We start from the raw sequence: 20254 nt of genomic DNA on the forward strand, positions 1-20254 counted from the left end.
AAAAAAAAAAGGAATCAACAGGGGACAGAATGAGAGTACAGGACAGGTCTGTGTCCTGGATCCAGAATCTGTCCCAGACCTGATGATCGTTTCCTGGAATCAGACGACGTGCAGATGGAGATTTGCAGATATGTGGACAAGCTTCAAGGATGAGGAGCACGAAACAAATCAATTCACTCTGTTCCTTCTACTATTTTCTTAATTTCTCTTTGGCACATTTTTGATACTACAGTTCCCATCATGCTTTTAGTTTCTAACACTGTCAAAGAGAGGAATTCATCTTTTATCCTGTCATTGTTATCTGCAGCATGTGCAGGATGGTGAGACAGGAGGAAATCTTCTCCACTGACACGTCAACTCTCTGATCAAATGTTTCTCGACATGAGGAGGATGTGTGAAAAGAAACAACAGGGAGGAAACTTCCTGAAGACGACTGAGAGCTGAAGTCTTTCAGGCCTGTGGTCAAACAGAAACTGCACCTACAACCTCAGACATGTGACTATAATCCACACAGCTCCCCAGCTGCCGTGAAAATGGAAAAGTTAGTTAAATTTAGTTTCTGAGTTTGAAAAGTTGAGTTAACCTGAGAAGATGTTATATGAGCAGCTGCCACTGACGTCCTGCAGGTTGGAGCGTTACTGTGTGTGCAGCTTCTTTTCCACCTCTCAGTGAACTGAGCTCAATGCAGCGATCATCTCGTGTCGTGGTCGATTTTGGCGCCTTGAATAAAACTGATCCAGTTTTAGAAAGTGTGTTATGAGAGTTACGTCACGCCTCACACACTAAATGAAGAAACAAGTGCAAGAGGAGCTGGATTCAGGGGAACTTCACTGGGACTGGTCACTAAAGCTTATAAGTATAAAGTTAACTCATCAGAACTAAATAAAAGAAGAGTCAAATTCAGAAAACAGGCTGATCAGGTTGGACTAACTTTAAACATGAAATGACACACGGTCTACCTGTCAGCGTACAAAGCCTGATGGATCAATACAAACAGGATCACTGATGAATCTGTGCACAGGAAGTAGAAGCTTAACAACTTGATGTTTCCCTCCACAGATGGTCGACGCAAACAGGATTAGTCAATGTGCTGCAGAGCTGCTCAGATAAGTGGTTAATGACCCCCACAAGTCATCCAATGATACTTAACAGGAAAGAAGTGGTTAAGAGAACGCTGGATCAAAAGTGCTTCTGACAGAAGATCAATAACATTATGTCTGGAAAATATTTTTAAATCTGTGCTGGTTTCCTTTTGCATTTGGTCTCTTACTGGGATCTCCACTGTTCAAAGTCTCCATCACACCACAGTCCTCGTCGGGACTCCACTTTCTCAGCTTGCTGTTGTGTTTCATCAGCTCGTGAGCAGCAGATTTGGTGAAACTGTTTTCTTGATTGCAGATCGTGTGTGACACAACCAGCAGGCGTCTGATGCAACGCTGGTAAATGTTGGGAGTATTTCAACGACCTCTGGCAGAGAATTCACCCTCATAGGTTTTTCTGTGTGAAGGATTAATAACAGCTGACCTGATTCTTGAGCTGCACCCAGATTCCTGCAGCTCCTCTCTAAACAATGAACCAGATCAATGTGACCTGCAGGGCAAACTAGTTTACTGAATACCTCACTGTGTGTATTTACATGCAGCCTGTCAGTCAGTCGGCAGGGAAATATGTAAACTACATTTGGACACATTCGTTTCTCACACTGAAGTTCTTCCTGCAGCATGTTGTATATTATAGTAAGTTCCTTTAATCTACCAGAATAAAACCTGGATGACAACGAGCGGATACTGAGAGGAGATAGTGTCAGACAGCGCCAAGAGTGTATTTATAAAATCTATAAAGGTCCAGTATTCAAACCGTGAGCTCCACACGGCTCCTCCGTCTCCTCACATGAACCCAAACGGAAAAAGGAGAATAAAACATAACAATAGGAGAGAGGGTGAAAAGCAAGAGAAACATCAGTTGACCTAGATGTGAAACAAGAGCAAAGTATAGTTTTAACATTATCTTGTCAAGCGTACAACCCGTGGTGGAGGTCAGAGGTCAAGCACATGCTCCAGTGAACTTCGAATCAACAGAAAAGTCCCTAAAGCTGCAGTGACCTGTGGGTAAAACCTCATCAGAGCTGACTGAACGACGCTGCACAGAATCAAATACACAACAAGAAAACATCTGTAACAGAGTCCAGACGGTGACACGAGACGCTGAGTGGACAAAGAAACAACACGAAGCTGCAGCACTCATCACAACATAAGAAACAAAGAGAGAAACTCTCTCTGGAAAGTTTGAATCCACAGCAACAACACAAGAGTTATGCGACTTGTGTGAATCACAGATGTGACCCCAACAAGATCCAGCACTTGTTTTGCGTGTTGTGTTTGACAACATGGTCGTAAATCTGTCAGTTAACAAGCTGCAAAAATACTTCAAACTACTCAGTTCTGAACTCGCAGCGATCCACCACTGTCCAGAATCAAACTGCTTTCAGGTTTTTCTATCAGTCGATTATTTGGCAGTGACCAGTGCTCAAACTGTAACATGCAACTGAGGAAATGAACTGAAAACCACTATAAACAAATGCAAACTTAAAGCTTTTCTGAAAGGAAGAATTAGAGGACTGTGTTGAAAACATTATTTAATTTAAATAAGAACTTTAATCTGCCAGATTTATGGCATCTTGAAAAACATTATTGTCTTACTTGACTTATGCAACTTATTGACCCGACAGTTCTTTTATATTCAGACACGGAGCTCAATAAGAAAACATTATAAAATGATCTATAAAACCACAGGTTACACTTAAAGTTCATCTGTTAACGTGGCAACAAGCTGAAAAACCTGGAGCAGAGACATCGAGCATCGAGATTTCTGACAAAATAAAGCTCTTATATTCTGGATTTCTTTTCTTTACAAGACTCTAGAGCTTCAGCTATAAACAGTCAGTGAGTGACCTCCTGACCCACAGAGTAAAAATGAACAAATCGGTTTCGTCTGCTTCGTCCAGTCGTTTCATTTCAGACGAATGGAAATGATGGAAATGTGTTAATATTACATTGAGTGGAGGAACAGTTTTAGCTGCTTCTCTTTGCAATAACAGTTCCCACATCTCATCCTTGGTGCTCCTCATAGTTTTGACCTTCCTGAGGGCGGCAGAGACCAGATTTCATCCTGAGAGTCATAGTCATCCAGGCCAAAATCCTTATTCTGAGGTTTCCCAGTGTTACCACCTGCTCCGTTGATGTTGCTCAATGGGACGTAGGAGTAGTCCTGACGTTCCTTGAAGTGAGCGTTCACTGAGCCTCGACACCACTGTACAAGGTGAACCAGTAGGCTGGCTGATAGGAGAAAGGCCAGGGTGACGGTGATGATCAGCCAGGTCAGTCTGAGGAGAGATGGAGGAGGTTTAGACTCATCTGATGAATTTACAACTCAGTATACAAAACCAGCGTGACTCCCTGTAGTAGCACGTGGTGGTCGTTTTCAAAAGGGGAAAGCAGAAGAAGAACTCGGACTGCAGACATACAAACTAAACACAGCAGGACTAGGCTGTGTTTGCTGTTTTCACACCTCTGTTACTCGCCACAGATGATTTATAGCTACGTCTAATTGAGAATATATTTGATAAGAAGTTGTAAAAGGTCTGGGCTCTGTTTCTCTTCTTCCACTCACAGCGGTTCAACATGTGGATCGACGACTAGTCAACTCTGACCAACGGTCGACCGTCAGTTTGGTTTATTACAACTCTGAGGTGAATGAAACGCAGTGAGAGAGATGTGACAGCTAGAAAAGACGTTCAAAGCGTGTTGAAGAAAGGCCGAACACAACTCCATCCCCACTACTCGATGTCAGGGGGAGGTGGTTTGTGAAGCACTTCTGATGAAACACACACTGGCCCTTAAAACTGTCAGCAACTAATATAATGTTGTCAAATGTTCCCTCCTTTGTTAAATAAATGCCAAGTCGTGAGCTTCAAATGAGTAATAAACACATAAACACATTTTAAAAACTGCATTTTCCTCCATCTTTGACCAGAGAACCGCTTCACAAAACGCTTCCCAGTCACCATAGCAACTACTAACAATCCCTAACTTGCATGTGAAAGATAAGGAGGCCGATGACTGCATGTCGTCCTCACAGTGTCGGCCTTAGGAGACAAAAAGCCAAATGCAGGCCTGGAGTATCTGACTGTGTGTTGTGTTCAGGTGATATCGTTATTCCTCACTAAAGGTCACAGGTTTAACTGTTTAACTGCTACCATTTGAGATTTCTCAGCAAAAACGTCAATTTAAATTAGTCTCAACTGTTCACTGTTGTTTAATATCAAGGTTTAAGATGAACTTTGGGTTTAACTTCAGCTGTACAGGTAGAAAACAGATTCTGCCAACAATGTGCTGCCGAACTGAGCAGCTGTTCAAACATCTGTTTGGCAGATGGTTGATTTCAAACTTAAGTCAACAACAAATTTTCTAAATCTGAGAGAAAAACAAACAAAGAAACAAAGAAACAAAGAAACTAGTAAAAACTAAGAAGAACTAAGTTGTTCTATTCAGCTTTTCTCCAAGTTCTGTCCGTGTTGTTGGAACTTCTAACAGACAGTTTATTGAACGGATATGAAATATGGACAGTGCAGGTGATGGAGGGTTCACGCCCTTTGACACTTACTCTGTGAGATGAGGCTGCGCTCTGTGAGCTTCTTCCTCTTGTCTCCAAGATGTAAACATGTGTTTGGCCAGACAGTGTCCAGCTGTGGAGAAGAAGAGATCAGTAAAAACAAAAACACCCCCAGAAACAAGTTACATCCTTGGATTTTAACAGGACTGTTGTGAACATGGAGGAAGTAAATTTGTTTTTGATAACGGACAGATAGAAACATGCCAACACCAACACAAAGGACTATTTCAGAACTAATATTACAACATACAAAAAGAAAACAGATAAAATGCAGTTTTTTTAGTCTGTTTATTAGACATTTGACAAACTGGCACTAGTTTTGTGCTGAATTAGCTACTAGCAGTTCCTGTTTGCAGTGCACTCATGGATGTACAGACAAATATCAGCAGCTTAGTGTCATATGGAAGAAACATAAAAACATGATGTTTCTCAGGCAGGTTCTGAACCTTTTTTTTTTTCTATGATGACCTCATTATGTCCTCACCAATATGACCTCACCCAGTATGACTATTGCTTTCCCTGTGGGTTTTCCCACCTCCATTAGCTTTTATCTCTTGTCTTCATTCTGACTGAATGTCCATGTCTATGACGGACCATATCCTGTGATCACACTGTGCTTTAACTGATTGTTTTCTAGAACGATGAGTTGAAGTTTTCATTCCCCACCTCAACATTGCTGTCTAAGGTTCATCTGGTCTGAACAGTGTTTTAATTCTACTCTTCATATCCTCCAATGTAAAGGAGTTGGAGGAATCCCCAAATTGCAGCGATTCTGCTTGGAGATTTTCCCTTAAAACTGCGTGTGACTGAACAGAATCTGATCAATTTACACTAACTTTATTAGGTCAACAGGAAGCACAGCAGTCCGTAAGTCGTGTCTTAATTATTATCTGATTATATTTAGTTTCTCTGGGAGCTCGTGTGCAGCTGAGTAACATTTCCACTTCCCTCAGTTAAGTCGATAGAGTGCTGCTCTGTTCGCACAGACAGCAATAGAGACCGGACTGTGTCTACTTCTGCTAAATGCAAATATGCAAACATTTGCTAAATAAGAGCACACACAGATCGATCTACTGTAAACAGAGGCTGTTTTAAACAGATTCAGTGTCTCATTTCACACACTCTGTTATTATGCTACACTATGGTGGAGACAGCTAGTGAGTATGTGTGTGTGAGAGCATCTGCACTTATTTCCACAAATGGATCAGAGCTCAGCGTAAAAATAAAGCAAAGAATAAATGATCTGATCCTGGTCAACAACAGTTAGAAATATGTGGTGATCAGACCCAATGTTGTGTCAGTGCAACACACACGCACACAAATATATGTTATTATAATAATGTCAATATGGGACTGGGGAAGCAACTTCAAATATCCTTAGGGCATTTTTAGAACTAGACTGAGTCCACCTGTCAGAAAGTGATTCTCTCTAAAACCACCAAGCCAGTTCAAGCCAGTGATTATTTTGAAACACTTCTTTGCATTTCAACAGCCAAAGGTCTCTCGGACCAGGAAAACTGGCTCCAGGGGGGAACAACTGGGGGCTGGAGGATTTAACGTGACCAACTAGAACAGATTCAGGAGTGAAAGGCTAGTAGAGACAACAGGAAATACTGCCACAGAGACTGCAGCACAACAGAAGGTGAACTGAGTCTGAAGAGTGCACAGCTTGTGTTCAGTTTAAATGTGTGTTTATACCTCTGTGTAAGGCGTTGGTCTCTTCTCGCCCCGTGGTGTTACAGCTTCCTGTCTGTGGGTCACAGGGGCACAGGTCATCACAGTGACACTCCTGAGCACAGGACAGCCCGAAGAAACCCAGAGGACAGACTGACACAGAGAGTGACACTTAAATGAAGATGTACTGGTACTGACTTCGTACAATTCTTAATCCTGATAAATACAGAAATAGTTATTATTACATCAAATAGTTTGAGTCCTTCCAAGTGTTGTGTAGCAATAATCTATCTAATCATAGTTTAGATGAACCACCGCTCTACCTTGATCACAGGTGTTGCCGTGGAAACCAGGTGGGCAGGTGCAGAGTCCATGAACAGGGTCGCAGGAGCCACCATTAAAGCAGGCGCAGCTGTGTTTGCAGCCGTCACCGTAGAAACCTGGGAGGCACTCTGTAAATAGAAAACAAACCAACATTATATATTAAAAATACACTAATGGAATTAATATATCTTTGTTAAAAAGCTGTTTGTCTCACTCATAGCTGGTACCTGTTCTATACAAGCATTCACTTGAGGTGTTGACAGGAAAATGGCACCAATAAATCACAAATTAATTCCACTGTCCACGCATAAAAGTGACCATGATAGATAAGCAACAGCAAACATAAGAAGCAGGCGTCACCTGAGATGACTCTTCAGAAGAAAACTATTTCCTTATTTCCTATCTGCTCTTATCTTACAGTGTCTATAAAACAAAGGAATCACCTTCATTGGAAGAAGTTCTTTTTTTTTGGCTTCATGACACTGAAGTTACGAGACACAGGTTTATTTATACTGAAAATGGCAGCACGGGTGATGATTAGGTGAGTTTCTTTAAGGGGGTATTTTCAGTTATAGATTCTTTATTAATTTAGTTATAGATTCTTTATTAATTTAGTTAGCTCTATAGAGATATGTTTTCACTTGGATATGAGTCTTTGTTAAATGTTGTCAAAGACAAAAGTTTGATTTTATAGCATTGTGTGTGGGAGAGATCGAAACATAAGGAAGCTACAAAAGTTACAGGAACTGAGACGTGTCCCTGGAGTCAGACCAGTGCAATAAACTGTTGCATATCACAGTTTATGAAACTGTTGTGACTAAAAACCAGTTATCAGCTACATGACTTTGTGTCCAAACTGTAATACGCTGATTTTCACAAGTGTAAACTGTAACTGAACTCATTTGCTTGATCGCCCAGCATTAGATTAAGGTTGTTTTAGGATTAGAGAATGTGTTACGTCGGTAACAGTAAACACTATTCACAGGAACAGCAGTACAGCTCCAGATTACCTTGGCTGCAGTTGTGTCCTCGCCACCCGGCATCACAGACACAACCACCTGCAATAAAGAAAGACGTGAAACACTGAAGCCACACAATGAGTGGACTGAACCAACCACGACGACTTCTTGTGTTAGTGTTAAAAAACATAAAACCACTTATTAACAGACATTTTAGAGATAATTCTGGTTCATTAAAAATCAGGCTTTAAATGATTTGGATGAGAAGATGAGGGTGTGTAGTAAAAGTTTTCCTGACCAAAACATTTCAGGAGTCAGTCTAATGGTCCTTCAGTGAATTATATCTTAATGAAAACAGGCGTTGAATCAACTCGATGGAGACTGTGGTGGCTGCGGTTTCGGGATTATACTGAGGGTGTTGCTAAATTTCCCATCCTTAGTGATCAGTAAAACAATCCTCACTTACTGGCAGTGCAGACACCATGAGGACTGCAGGCTGGTGGCTGACACACCAGAGAATCACAGCCAGCACCCTGCCAGCCCTGCTTACACTGACAGCGTCCATCGACACAGTCACCGTTTCCGCTGCAGTTTGACGGCTGGCATCGCCGGTGATGGACACACAGGATGGTGGAGACGTGCCGCTCACAGCGCCACTTACCGACTTTACTGGGAGGAGAAGGCATAAAGATAAATAACTCATCAGCAGAGACCCACCAGCATTTTTGTTAGTGTTACATTTTCATGTTTCTGTAGATGGAGTTTAATTTGTTCACCAGTGATCGGAGGGGTAGCTCGCCAGTGAGCCATCAATCACATAGGTGGAAGACCCGCCTCCATCCAGATTAATGGCGTTGATCACTCCGTTCTTCTTCAGGAAGTCAGCCAGCTCCCAAAGATTCATACTGTACAGACACACGAAGCAACAAACTAAATACAGACTGAAACACAACCATGGTGAGCAGAAATAGATAAACGTTAGATTCACGGAAAACAAATCCTACTTTTTATCTAGTTCCAGCAGTAAGTCAAATTTTCCACTCATTGGCAGTTCTATTCGAAGAGAATAACTCATAAAACTGATGACCTTTTAAAATTAAAAGAGTGACATTTGCTATGTAATATAGAATTCAATACTTCACTAAGTAGCAGCATTATTTGTTGTGAAAATGCCAAGAGACAAAGACGTACAGGAGATATAAGAAAGCCTGTGAGCTTCAAGCCAGACTGTGCACATTCAGCAGTCTCAATTAGAGCTACAGAATGAAATCAACAGACTGTTGTTGGTCATGAGAGACTGGGACAGAATGGTGGCCTGATATCGAGTGGAGCTATACAGACAGAGAGGACGTGTTCAGACATGTCTCCATGTTGTGCTTTTCAAAGCCAGATCATTAACAACAAGACATTAATCTCCAGAGCTGCTGCAGGATCACTGCACTGAGGGTGGAGGGAGAGTCAGATCAATAGAATCAATATGTGCAGGGATCTTGGTGAGTGGAGGTGACATGACCCTGTTACTTCATCTAATAAATTAGCTCTCACAGATGTTAAATATCCCATTTTATTGCAGCCCCATTGACAAGTTTACTTCCACTCCGTCTTCTCTATCTTCTCATTCACCTCCGTCCTTACAAACATTAAGATGTTAGAGCATGGTGCTAACAACACTAACATCTTGGGACATGAAGGTGTCTTAAGGACTGACAGGCTGTTTAAACATTAAATCTAAAATGTACTAAAAAGTGTTATCTTGCAACGATTTTCTCTGTTTTTCTTACCCTCTCTGTCCAGTCTGTCCATCAATCTGGAACATGAGGAGTTTACCTTCTGCATCGTGGCCCACCGCCGTCCTGGCTGATACCACATCCACAAATGTTTGGAATTCCCCTGTGAAGGTGTAAGAACAATGTTGTGCATTAAGGTTTGGTTTAAATCAAAGCTCTTCAGAACTCGTTAAATCAAATTCTGTATATCAAGCTTCTATTTTCATCTTTTCACATGAAACGACTTGACCCTGCATGGAAAAATATGTGTCTACTCTAGAAGATGACAGAGTAGTGGTTTCATATTTACTTGTCTTTATCTTCACCTCACATTTAAAAGTCGAACACATTGTCCTAAAAGCATCAATGAGACTGTCTGCACTAAAAAAAAATCCCAAAGCTCGGGGCCAGAAATAAAACCGCAAAACTAATGAATGGGTCTCTCCTCATCTTATTGTGTTCAGAAAGAGAGAGATAGAGAGCAGACGGAGCTGAAGCAAACATTGGTTACCGAGCTGGCACATCATGTTACACTGATGGGAACAAATTATTAGCACAGGTCAGCTGATAAGAACACGACATTTTCCATTTTAGAAGAAAGCCTCACTCTCAGGACACAGTGTTCAGCTGCTGGAGATCAAGTAGGTAAGAAACAGAGCAGTTGCTACCAGGAAATTCAGGTCATGACACCGGGATTCTGGGAATCTGAGGTTTTCCGGCGCCTGGAACATAAACCATCACTGATACAATTATTACTACTCTGACAGTAGTTTATATGCATAAGAACTGCCTCCCTAGTTTATTTATTATTCTACCTGCTCTGTGCTTCTTTTGAGCCCAGGGAGATGGTCATGTGTAGCCAAAGCCATGATGTGTGTTGTGTATGTTAGTGTGTCTAATAATTAGGGCTATAAAAATTCTGTATTTTGCCTCATGCATAAACAAATATTTGAGCCTTTACAATAAAGAAATTAATATTTCCTTTACTGAGCTTAAATAAGCTAAAAGCAAACAGATAAATGTTGCAGAGTTTTTGATTCTCTGGTCAAAACACTGACAGTTTTATAAAATCCTGCTGCAGTTCTCAGTATGAAATACAATGAAGTCTATTAATAGCGATGTTTAGATTAAATCAAGTCAAGATTGTCACTAAATCACAGTTTAAATGCTGAATGTATCAGACTATTCAAACAGTTCAGTGCACAGTGTTTGTAGCTGTAAATGGTGGGTGTTTCAGATTTGGTTTTAATAGGATCGCATATGTAAAATTATTACATTTCATTTATGCTTTTTAAAAACTCAATATATTTATCAGTAGCAGACTTAACAGTCCAAATTGTGATCGATATGTATACATGTATCTTGGGATGAACTCAACCAACGTGATCTTGAAGAAAAACGGTTTAACTCTTTAGACGTGCTAAACTTCAGCTTCTTGTGTAGAGGAACAGGAGTATGTTGAGTTACAAATTTTACACGACAGCTCATTGTTAAAGTGTTAGGGAGTACACCTGCATATGTGAAAAGTATCAGCCATATCCATATCCTTAAGTGATGTCACTGTGTGTACCAGGTTTAACATAGAACCACAAGCCTGACAGTGTTATAGGAGTGCAATGATAAATTTAAGGGCTCTTTTCACAGGACTTCATCACCTTCTTTTTATTGGATTAAAATGAAATCCCTACAATACTGCGCATGAGCTTTCGTAACGTAGTCTGTCTGGGATGACTGAGCCACAGAAGGACTGTGGTAAGTTCTCCAAGATGCTGCAACAGTCAACCTGTCAAGTACTTAGAAACTGGAGGTCAAACTAATATAAAGTCAGTTAAAAGATATCCAATATAATGACTGGCAAGGGAACGGTTTAAACACTCAAATGCAATCCATAAGTACTCACTTCAGACTACCGTAGTCTAAATTAAATGAATGATGACGTATGTAACTCCATCCTTGCTAAATAAATGTAATCCTTGTTTCTCCAATCTATGTATTAAATGTGAAACAAAGAGGACTTTATTTAATTGCATTTAACTGGCTGACAGTCTGCAGTGGGTGGATATCTTTACAAAGTTTGATATCATGACCTGAACTGAGGTCATGTTTCAGCATAATGTAAACACTGAGTAATCAGTTCTGTTAAAACACATCCTCAGTTATTTATCTAAAGTGTGTGTGTGTGTTAGGAAGCCTGATGTGAACTTTGGCGGGTCCATACAGTTTCACTCTTGTCACTGTTAATCAAACAGTGTGGAGTTGTGTTTTGGTGGCGTGATGGAATCATGACAGGCCACAGACAAATTTCTGAGTTATGCAAACACTGTACAGCAGCATTCAGAGATGTAGTTACACTTAACTACTGCTGAACTGAAGCTGACTCAGTTGCTACCGCCCAGCCTGCTGGAGGAACCGATCCTGACATGTGAAGAGTTTTCTAAATGGAAGGATTAGAAAACCCTGGAAAGTCTCTGTTTAATCAGTCTGTGTCTGTCACAAAGGCAACTTGATGTTAACCTCTGCCTCACGTCGCGTGTGACTGGACTAAAACCCTACAGAATCTGCCGTGACCGTAGACTAAACCCTGCTGGCTGACAGAAAATGTGCAGTGGGGATGTGGATGTACAATATGTACCTGTCTCCTGTGTCTCATCACATTCTGCCTTCAGGCTCTGATTGATGTAAACCTCCCCGTTCCTCAGCAGCCACACCACCCCACTGACCAACTGGACAAACGGGTTGGACTGGTCCAAAACATCTTCCTGTGACAGATACCTGCATGAAGACATGAGAGGCATGTGAGGTGTAATTCAGTAATATAGCAGCAGTGTGGCAGCAGTGATGGCACCATTAGCTCTGAGACTACACATTAATCTGTCCGCTCACAACTAATGTGTTGAAGTTAGTCTCACTAGGATCAATCCCAAGAAACTGTTTCTGCCCAAAGTCAAACAAAGATTTATATATGTGCATATATACATGCTAAATCCACACACATACCACACAAATTTTCTTAGTAAATCACAGACAAAGTAAAATAATTTTTAGAGCATGAATTAACTACTAAGTACTTTTTGAAGTGTTTTTTCTTGAGTGGTAGTAGTGGAGGTTTGATTTCTTGAATGTCTGTATTGTGGCTCACACTGAGACAAGCTTTACAAACCAACACTGCTGTTGACAAGAGTATGATCTGATCCATGACAGTTACAAAGGGGTCATTTTTTCCACAATTTGTAAACACAACCCAACGGTTGTATAAACCTTGGACCAAAGGTTTGCATTTTGTGAATAAACCCATATGTTATTTTAAACTAGATCTGCAGGTTTGATATTAGCCTGATTTGTTCAAGAAAACATGTTTAACACAGAGGGACCCAGCAGAAAAACAACTGGTTGTGTGTCCTGTTTGTGGTTTGTTGAGTGAGGTTGTTTATTTGACCCACAACACAAACAAAGAAGGTTGCATCATGAAGGAATTCCTGGGATTATGGGCGTCTAGTATCAAAAAGTTAAATTGACATTTTTTTTGTTTGTATACAAACTGTGACCATGTGTGCTGACCCTACAGTTAATTAGAGAATCTTAATTTGTCCTCGTAGAGTAATCGAGGAATGACTTAATTATTTATTATTCAATCAACCTGTCAGTATTTGTGTTTGTCATGACAGCATGGTTTGACTGGTGTACAGTGAATCATGTTGACATGCACTTAGTTGTTCATTAAAGTGAACCAGAGGTTAAAAGTTACTGGTCCATGCAAACAGGAAGCCCCTCAATTCTTGCAAATGTTATTTGTACCAGACAGAAGATGAGCAGAGGCTTGTTCACAGAGAAACATGAGGACAGCAGATTTAAAAAACCGTCAGGTGCAGACAAGCAGAAATAAGGGACTGAAAGTGGTTTGAGTTAATGCAAAATCTAGTTTCTGAATGTTTAAAGACACGTTCCAGTGCTGATGATAACTGTGACTTCATAAAATAAAAGTCAGTGCCGAGTGTTAAAATCTGGCTGCCTCCTGTTGTGTTTAATGTGTAAACCAGGTTTGTGGTTTAAAAGTCATCATTTGACATACTGTGTTGTGATAATGCCAGTATGACATAGTTTTTCTACCTTTCAGATCAAGCTGAATCAACACATTGTCAAAAAACACACTCAATACTGCGGACCAAGTTAATTAGGGGTGGATGTAAATCATATGTACATATGAACGCATGTTTCAAACCAAAATGCACAACACATACTAAGCTTAGAAACTGTTATGACAAATTTGCACACCAGCACTTCTACATATTTCATGTAGCCTAGGATACATGCGTTAGGCCTGAAAATGTTTTCACCAAATGCAAACTGACAACCACACAGAATATGAAGAATAGAAAAAGCTTTGGAGCCATTTGTGCTTTAACAGTAACACTGTTACTCCGAGTTCTATCAGTGCCATAGCTTCTAGCTGGCTCTCTTACCCAAACACCAGAGTGCCATCCTTCCTGATTCCAAACTGGGCGTTTTGGACCCCGCCACTGTCCTGCATCAACCTGCCATTGCTCACCACGTTACCCAGACAGCGGCCTGATGAGGTTTTGAAGAAGCCGGCATTCTGGGCATACAAACACCCAGCAGCTTGGGCCGTCTCCTCCACTGTGGACCTCTGTTTCATCTGGCAGCCACCCGGCCCACCGGGCTCTAACACTGACAATGTCCTCAGTGGGTCGTGGACCACCGTCATGTGACCTGGGACACAGTGGAATGAGATGAAATTCATTCTGCTGCTCCATAGATCTGACATTTCTGTATTTTGTAGTGTCAGAGCTGACACTGAAAAGTAATGAAATCACAAAAACACTGATCAAGAGATAAAAAAAATCTGTAAGATCATCTACAAATATGACACTCATCCTCAAAATTAAAAATATTCTGTGATCTTTTTAAATCTGCATACATTAAATAAAATTGACCAATGTGATGATAATACTTAATACTTAATACTGCTTTAAATGTCTTAATAATAACAAAATACAAATACAATCTGATCCTAAAACTATATTTTTTATATGCAAGACAATTGTCTATGTTATCTTTCAAATTTAAAAGATAATATTATAAAAAAGATGGAAAAAAAGCTGTTAAATTAGTTATATCCCTCAAACAAGCCTTGCATGGGGATGACCTGGATGAGGACTACAAAGTTTTTAATAATTTTCCAATGTAACACATCCCACGTTTTAATTTAAAGAGGAATGTCAACAATAGCAGTGAAAAAGTGCTATAAAGTAAATGCTGTAAGAAAATCTAAAAATATTTTAGAATGATATATAAGAAATTACGGGGTTATTGATACATTAACGTGGGTCTAATTTCAACCATTTTATGTGCTGATGGGTAAATCTAGAATAACACAGCATATATTCTTTTGGCTGATTCTGTGATATTAATCTGAATCTGCATATTAGCGCTTATCACTGACCATAAACCCATCTGGAGGTTCCTGGCACATCCGTCACAAACATCCTGGATTCGGCCACCTGCAGGCCGCTGCTGTTGCTGGAGGGCCGACTCTCGTGAGTGGTGTTACCGTGAATGAGGGGCTGACATTCTCTGACATAACGGTGGGAGTGGGAGGGACCGTGTCCGTGGTTATATGGTAGCAGGACATCATCGTCCATAGAGAATCTACACATGGAGAAAACTCGTCTGATTAAAAGATAATAACGGCCAAATGCAGATAACAACTGTGGTTGGTCTGCATCTTACACAGTTAAATTTATGGCCTTTTTAATAGCACAAATTAATACAGGTTACACAGACATAGCAATTAAAGAATGATGGGAAACCTGTAGGAACAAATCTCTACATATAATGATTAATTAGATATTATATATATTAATAATTATAAGATTAATCATCTAAATTTTATCTGTAGATATTTAAAGACATTTCAACAAAGTTTGAATGAGTCACAATGTCCTGCAAGAAAAAAACATTGTTCACATGATTTTCCAATTCAAAAGGAGGACGTCCATTTAAACTCCACTTCACTTCACTCCACTTCTCCACTTTCTAAAACAACTGTTTCCTGTGGGAAGAGCAACTCATAAGATGATTCGCAATATGAAATGTGAGGCTAATAAAGAGGAAATGGAAACTAGAATGTGAATACATTCTTAATTGTGCACCAACGTCCCTCACAGTGGATCAAGAAGTTAAATTACAGAAAGAGCATTTAGAAGAAATACTGCAAAAAAGAGAAACACAACCAAAGGTGTGTGTGTTGTTTTGCAAACGGTATAAAATTTGATATAAAATCTGATTAATATTTCAGATGAAATTCCCGATTTAAGTCGGGGTAATATAAAAAGTTACAGTAAACATATGTGCAGCTTTTGCCATAAAGTGTAGATTAAATTTTCTAAATCTAAAAACAAAAACAACAACATAAAAAGTAAAAATACTGTTACAAAGGATTTTATTCAGTTTTTTTCAGTCAAGCCGACCAATATGTTTTAAAGTCAACATATCCTGCTAGAAATATACTGACTCACTATAAATGTCTGATATCCTCTGGGGAGGCTGTAAAAGTAAATATGTTTGAGCTCATAAATAAATGCTGTGCTGTGTCACACTTCCCAGGCTGATTCATTTTACTGAGTAGATTTCATCACATCGAGTTTCATCACATGAAGGAATGTATTTTCTACATAGCCAAACTGTGGTTTTAGCCTCACGAGTAAAATCAACAGCTCTGTTTAATTTTACCAAGTTTTAAAATCATTATTTTAATGAATTGCTGTTTTATGTTTAGATAAGATAGTGTTGGTGTCAGCATGTTGGGCCTGTGACAAATACTTTAAAATGTCAAAATACCAACGTTTTGATGATGTTAACATCCTGCATTTGATACAGTTAGTATTTTTACTTTGAATTGGTCAAAGATTAAATAATAACTCTTCTAATTAACTTGTTTTGAGCTGTGATGTTACTGTCTAATCAATAAAATACTGTTAAAGACTTGGTTTAGATCTGGTTTAAGATTGCTACCATCAAAATTTATTAAGTATTAATATTAAGTAGTAGCAGTAGTTGATTTATTAGATGGCATGTGAATAAAGGCTCAGAAATAAGTAGTAACTGGGTAATAAGCAGGCAACAGGAGGGTAATATCTCAGTGACAACAGGGTCATTGGGTTTATATTTTGGAATAAAGTAATATGAGAGTAATTATTGGTAATAACAATGTAACAGGGTTATTATGTTGGTAATAAAAATGACATATCCGTTTAAAAAAATATTAAGGCACATTGTAAAACTCTATAGTATAAAAGCACTATATTCTGTACTGTAAATACAATTCAGTTTACCATTCACTAAAACAAACACACACACACACACACACACACACACACACACACACACACACACACACACACACACACACACACACACACACACACACACACACACACACACACACACACACACACACCGGTCTGGGGAGGGAACAACTGTTATGCAACTGCAATCTCATGGTTACAGAGTGTGTGAAGCATGACATGACTGCCTTCCAGGCCAAGGTCAGTTATGTGGTTAATACATAACTTCTTTTTTATCGCCTGTGTGTTTTTTATTTTTGTTCTGATCATATTCTCACAGAACTGGAGCCATCTCACATTCATAGCTTATTTTAGTTGTGTACTTTCTTCACTTTCAGCAATGAGGAAAGTAAATCTGAGTCTTTTATTACATGAGCTGGTCTGCATTTGTTCGCCTCTTTAAGTTTGTGTTGACCATTTCTTTTTATATCTCTCCATCACCGAACATCATTCCCTGTCTCTGCATGTTGTTTATCTGATGCCGCCAATGTTGTTTTTTCACTTCATTAAACTTACACTAATGTACTGTTACGCTGAGTCTGTAAAAGACAAACATTCTTAACCAAAAGGTAAAAAACATTCTAATACAGGGGATCACTGATATGCAGTACTACGCAAAGGTTTTGGGCATTTTTTTTCCAAGATTAGTTATTTAGTCAAAAGATTAATTAATTATTTGGAGTCAGCTGCTCCACTGTCTTCAACTTTTCTTTTCAATTTCTATGTGTGTGCACATAGCACTACAGACTGCAGCATGTGTTTTCACCTTGCAAAGATTGGAATTCATCAATATAAAAATGAAAGTACAAGCAAAATGTAGCAATGAACAAATGTAAGAAATACTAATAAGAACTTAAAGAACAAAGATATTGGTGGATGAAAACCAGTGAGTCCTGCAACAGATGGTGTGGTCCACAAAGAGCTCTGATCTCAACATCTTTGAGTCAGTGTGGGATTACAGGAAAACGCTAAGACAAATAAATCCACAGAGCAACTGATGCAACTTCTCCAAGACACCAGAACAACCTACCTGCCAAGTACCTGAAAAACTGTATACAATACCAAAGGATGGCCACGGAAAATACTAAATGGATTTAGGCTTTACTGCACTTTGCACAAAGTTACGCCTCTAAACCCTTTGCATAATAGTGCATGCAGATATAAAATGTGTATTTAAAACATTCTTGTTTTTGTATGTTAAGTATGTTTGAACCATGAACCAGTGAGTTCATGTGAATTAGCCACAGCTTGTAAAACTGATGGTTACTGACACTAAAAATGAGATCCTGTATTGTCTACCTCTGACTGGCTCACACAGTTTGTACTAACTTTGTTATGTAGTTAATAAACCTACAGTATCAAAAACCTCTTTTAGACATAGTACGGTCTACTCTTAAGATATTATAGTGTGTAGAACGTGTCTTAAACAATAAATGCACACATGAAATACGAGGCTGTCTTTGTCTTAAATAGTTTCAATACTGTTTTGTCTCTAGCACTGGTCTAAATGTCGCCGTTCTTGTCAACAATTTTGGCTAGAAAACGTTAGAAACTAATAATTGTGGACAATATAGCATTTCACAGTCTAAGAAAATGTCTATCTACAGTCAAAATGTCACAGATTTTCAGTTTACAATTACAAAAGCAACCTTTTTAAAAATCAATAAAATGAATCAACTTGTATAATAAAACTTATCACAAGAGTTGCAGATTCATTATCTGAATTTTCTTGAATAATTCCGTACAGTCTGTTTCCTTGCAAAGTAAAACTTATTCCATGTATTTCTTAAGGTGTTTTTGAGTGTTTAATACAACTGCACCATCCTGTGGTCACAGTTTCCCACTGCAACAACACTTTCCACACAAACTGACAGCTTCCCCCAAAAAATGAAACTAACAGCTTTTTACAGGCCTCGACTCAATGTTCGGTTTGAACCAACGTTATCTGCAGTTCTGATCATTACAACACAGCAAAAACATACTTCTGTACATACTTCTGTATGTATGTAGTGTTTTAGTCCAAGTTGGGAACTTTGCACTCAACAACTCTGATAAGAATTTAAAAAGCAGATGCTGAGTCCAACAGCTGGCAAGTTAGGTTAGCAACAGTTGTGAACGTAGTGAGTTAGTGTGTAGGCAGGATAGCACTTGGGATTAAAAGTTAGGTGTATTTTACAAACACATCCAGCTATGTGTCCCTTAAAAGGAACTGAAATGAGTCTCGACACACTTCTATGCATCTTTACACTCGTCAAACAGCAGCTAGCTAGCAGGCTAACATTAGCGGTTAGCTCAAACAGGAACCAACCGTCTTACCGTGTGTTTTTTGTCTCGGACAGTCGGACGCAGAGCCACAGCAACATCCACAAACACGGACATTTCACCAGTAATGCTGCCATATGAAGAGGGAGAGGAAAAGTAAACTACCAAACTCCCAGCTCCTCCAGTTGGTTCTCACATCATCGAGTTAGCACTTAGCATCAAAATAAACGCATCAAGACAGACCACTTCCTGCTGCTTTACAAAATAAAAGGCGATTGAGGCGAGTAATGGAACAATATATTTAGCTCAGCTTTATTAGCACATCATACTACGATAGTCTGGAACTCGGTTCGTACTAAAACAATATAAATGGGACTCATTCTGACCTACAATATTATTGTTTTATAATTTTTTATAATTTTAACAATTTTATAGCTCAATAATTTTTACATCAACATCTGGCTCCTTCGTTGTCATTGTAACTACTCAATGAATTAACACTATGTCAAAGACAAAATGACAAATGTGTAAATATACACAAAAACTATATGACGACTAAAAGTGCTCATACAGAACAGATGATATACCTTTAGTTTGAAAGAGGGGTCAGCGTGTTCCGGTTTTTAATGACGAAATATAGTAACTTGATGATTAAGGTCATCTGACTGATCCACTTGTGCTGACATGAGTGTGAATAAATGCAAACACTACACATAATAAGTGAGAGTTGTTCAACATGCATTTTACACACTTACACTTACTTTCCATCGCTGTACATACATCGTGGTCAGGATCATTTCCTGCTCTTATTTTGTTGGTGCTACCGTTCAATTTTCGCTTTATAACTGTGATGTTCTTGACCTGCTACATCATGTATCAACACTGATAAGTAAAAGATTGCCAGTTTAACTAAATTATATGATTACTTTCACTTTTCTGCATATTAGCGCTCGTCAGCTAGTATCTTTGTTTTTATCAATTCGTAATGCAGTAACGTTCCGGCGTTTGCAACCGGGGGAATGTTTTTAATGTGACACCCGGTCAGAGTTAAAGTTGAAGGGGAACATGGCAGCTGGCATCAGTGCTAAACATGGTTTATCAAGCAGTAGAACATCGTTGTATCACGGTCTTTATAGGAAAATATCACCCAGCAATGTTTGTATTCAAAGAGCGACTCAAATACAAAGTGTGAGAGCGGCAACCGGCGCGACATTAGACTCGCAACACAATGAAA

The 20254-nt window shown here is 39.2% G+C and overlaps 1 protein-coding gene across 1 annotated transcript; it reads right to left on the reverse strand.

The window, feature by feature from the left end:
• Window positions 1-2618: 2618 nt before the first annotated feature.
• nagpa (N-acetylglucosamine-1-phosphodiester alpha-N-acetylglucosaminidase) lies at window positions 2619-19246 on the reverse strand. The gene is made up of 12 exons (XM_026372640.1): window positions 19075-19246; window positions 14856-15061; window positions 13855-14122; window positions 12027-12166; window positions 9410-9518; window positions 8405-8533; window positions 8095-8297; window positions 7680-7727; window positions 6669-6797; window positions 6370-6498; window positions 4663-4744; window positions 2619-3382 (listed from the first exon to the last, which is right to left on the reverse strand). Exons 1-12 carry the CDS (start codon window positions 19155-19157, stop codon window positions 3124-3126), a joined length of 1785 nt encoding a protein of 594 aa, XP_026228425.1. The 5' UTR covers window positions 19158-19246; the 3' UTR covers window positions 2619-3123.
• Window positions 19247-20254: the final 1008 nt, after the last annotated feature.

Source organism: Anabas testudineus, chromosome 16 (genome assembly GCF_900324465.2).
Source record: "Anabas testudineus chromosome 16, fAnaTes1.2, whole genome shotgun sequence".
Taxonomy (NCBI): Eukaryota; Metazoa; Chordata; class Actinopteri; order Anabantiformes; family Anabantidae; genus Anabas; species Anabas testudineus.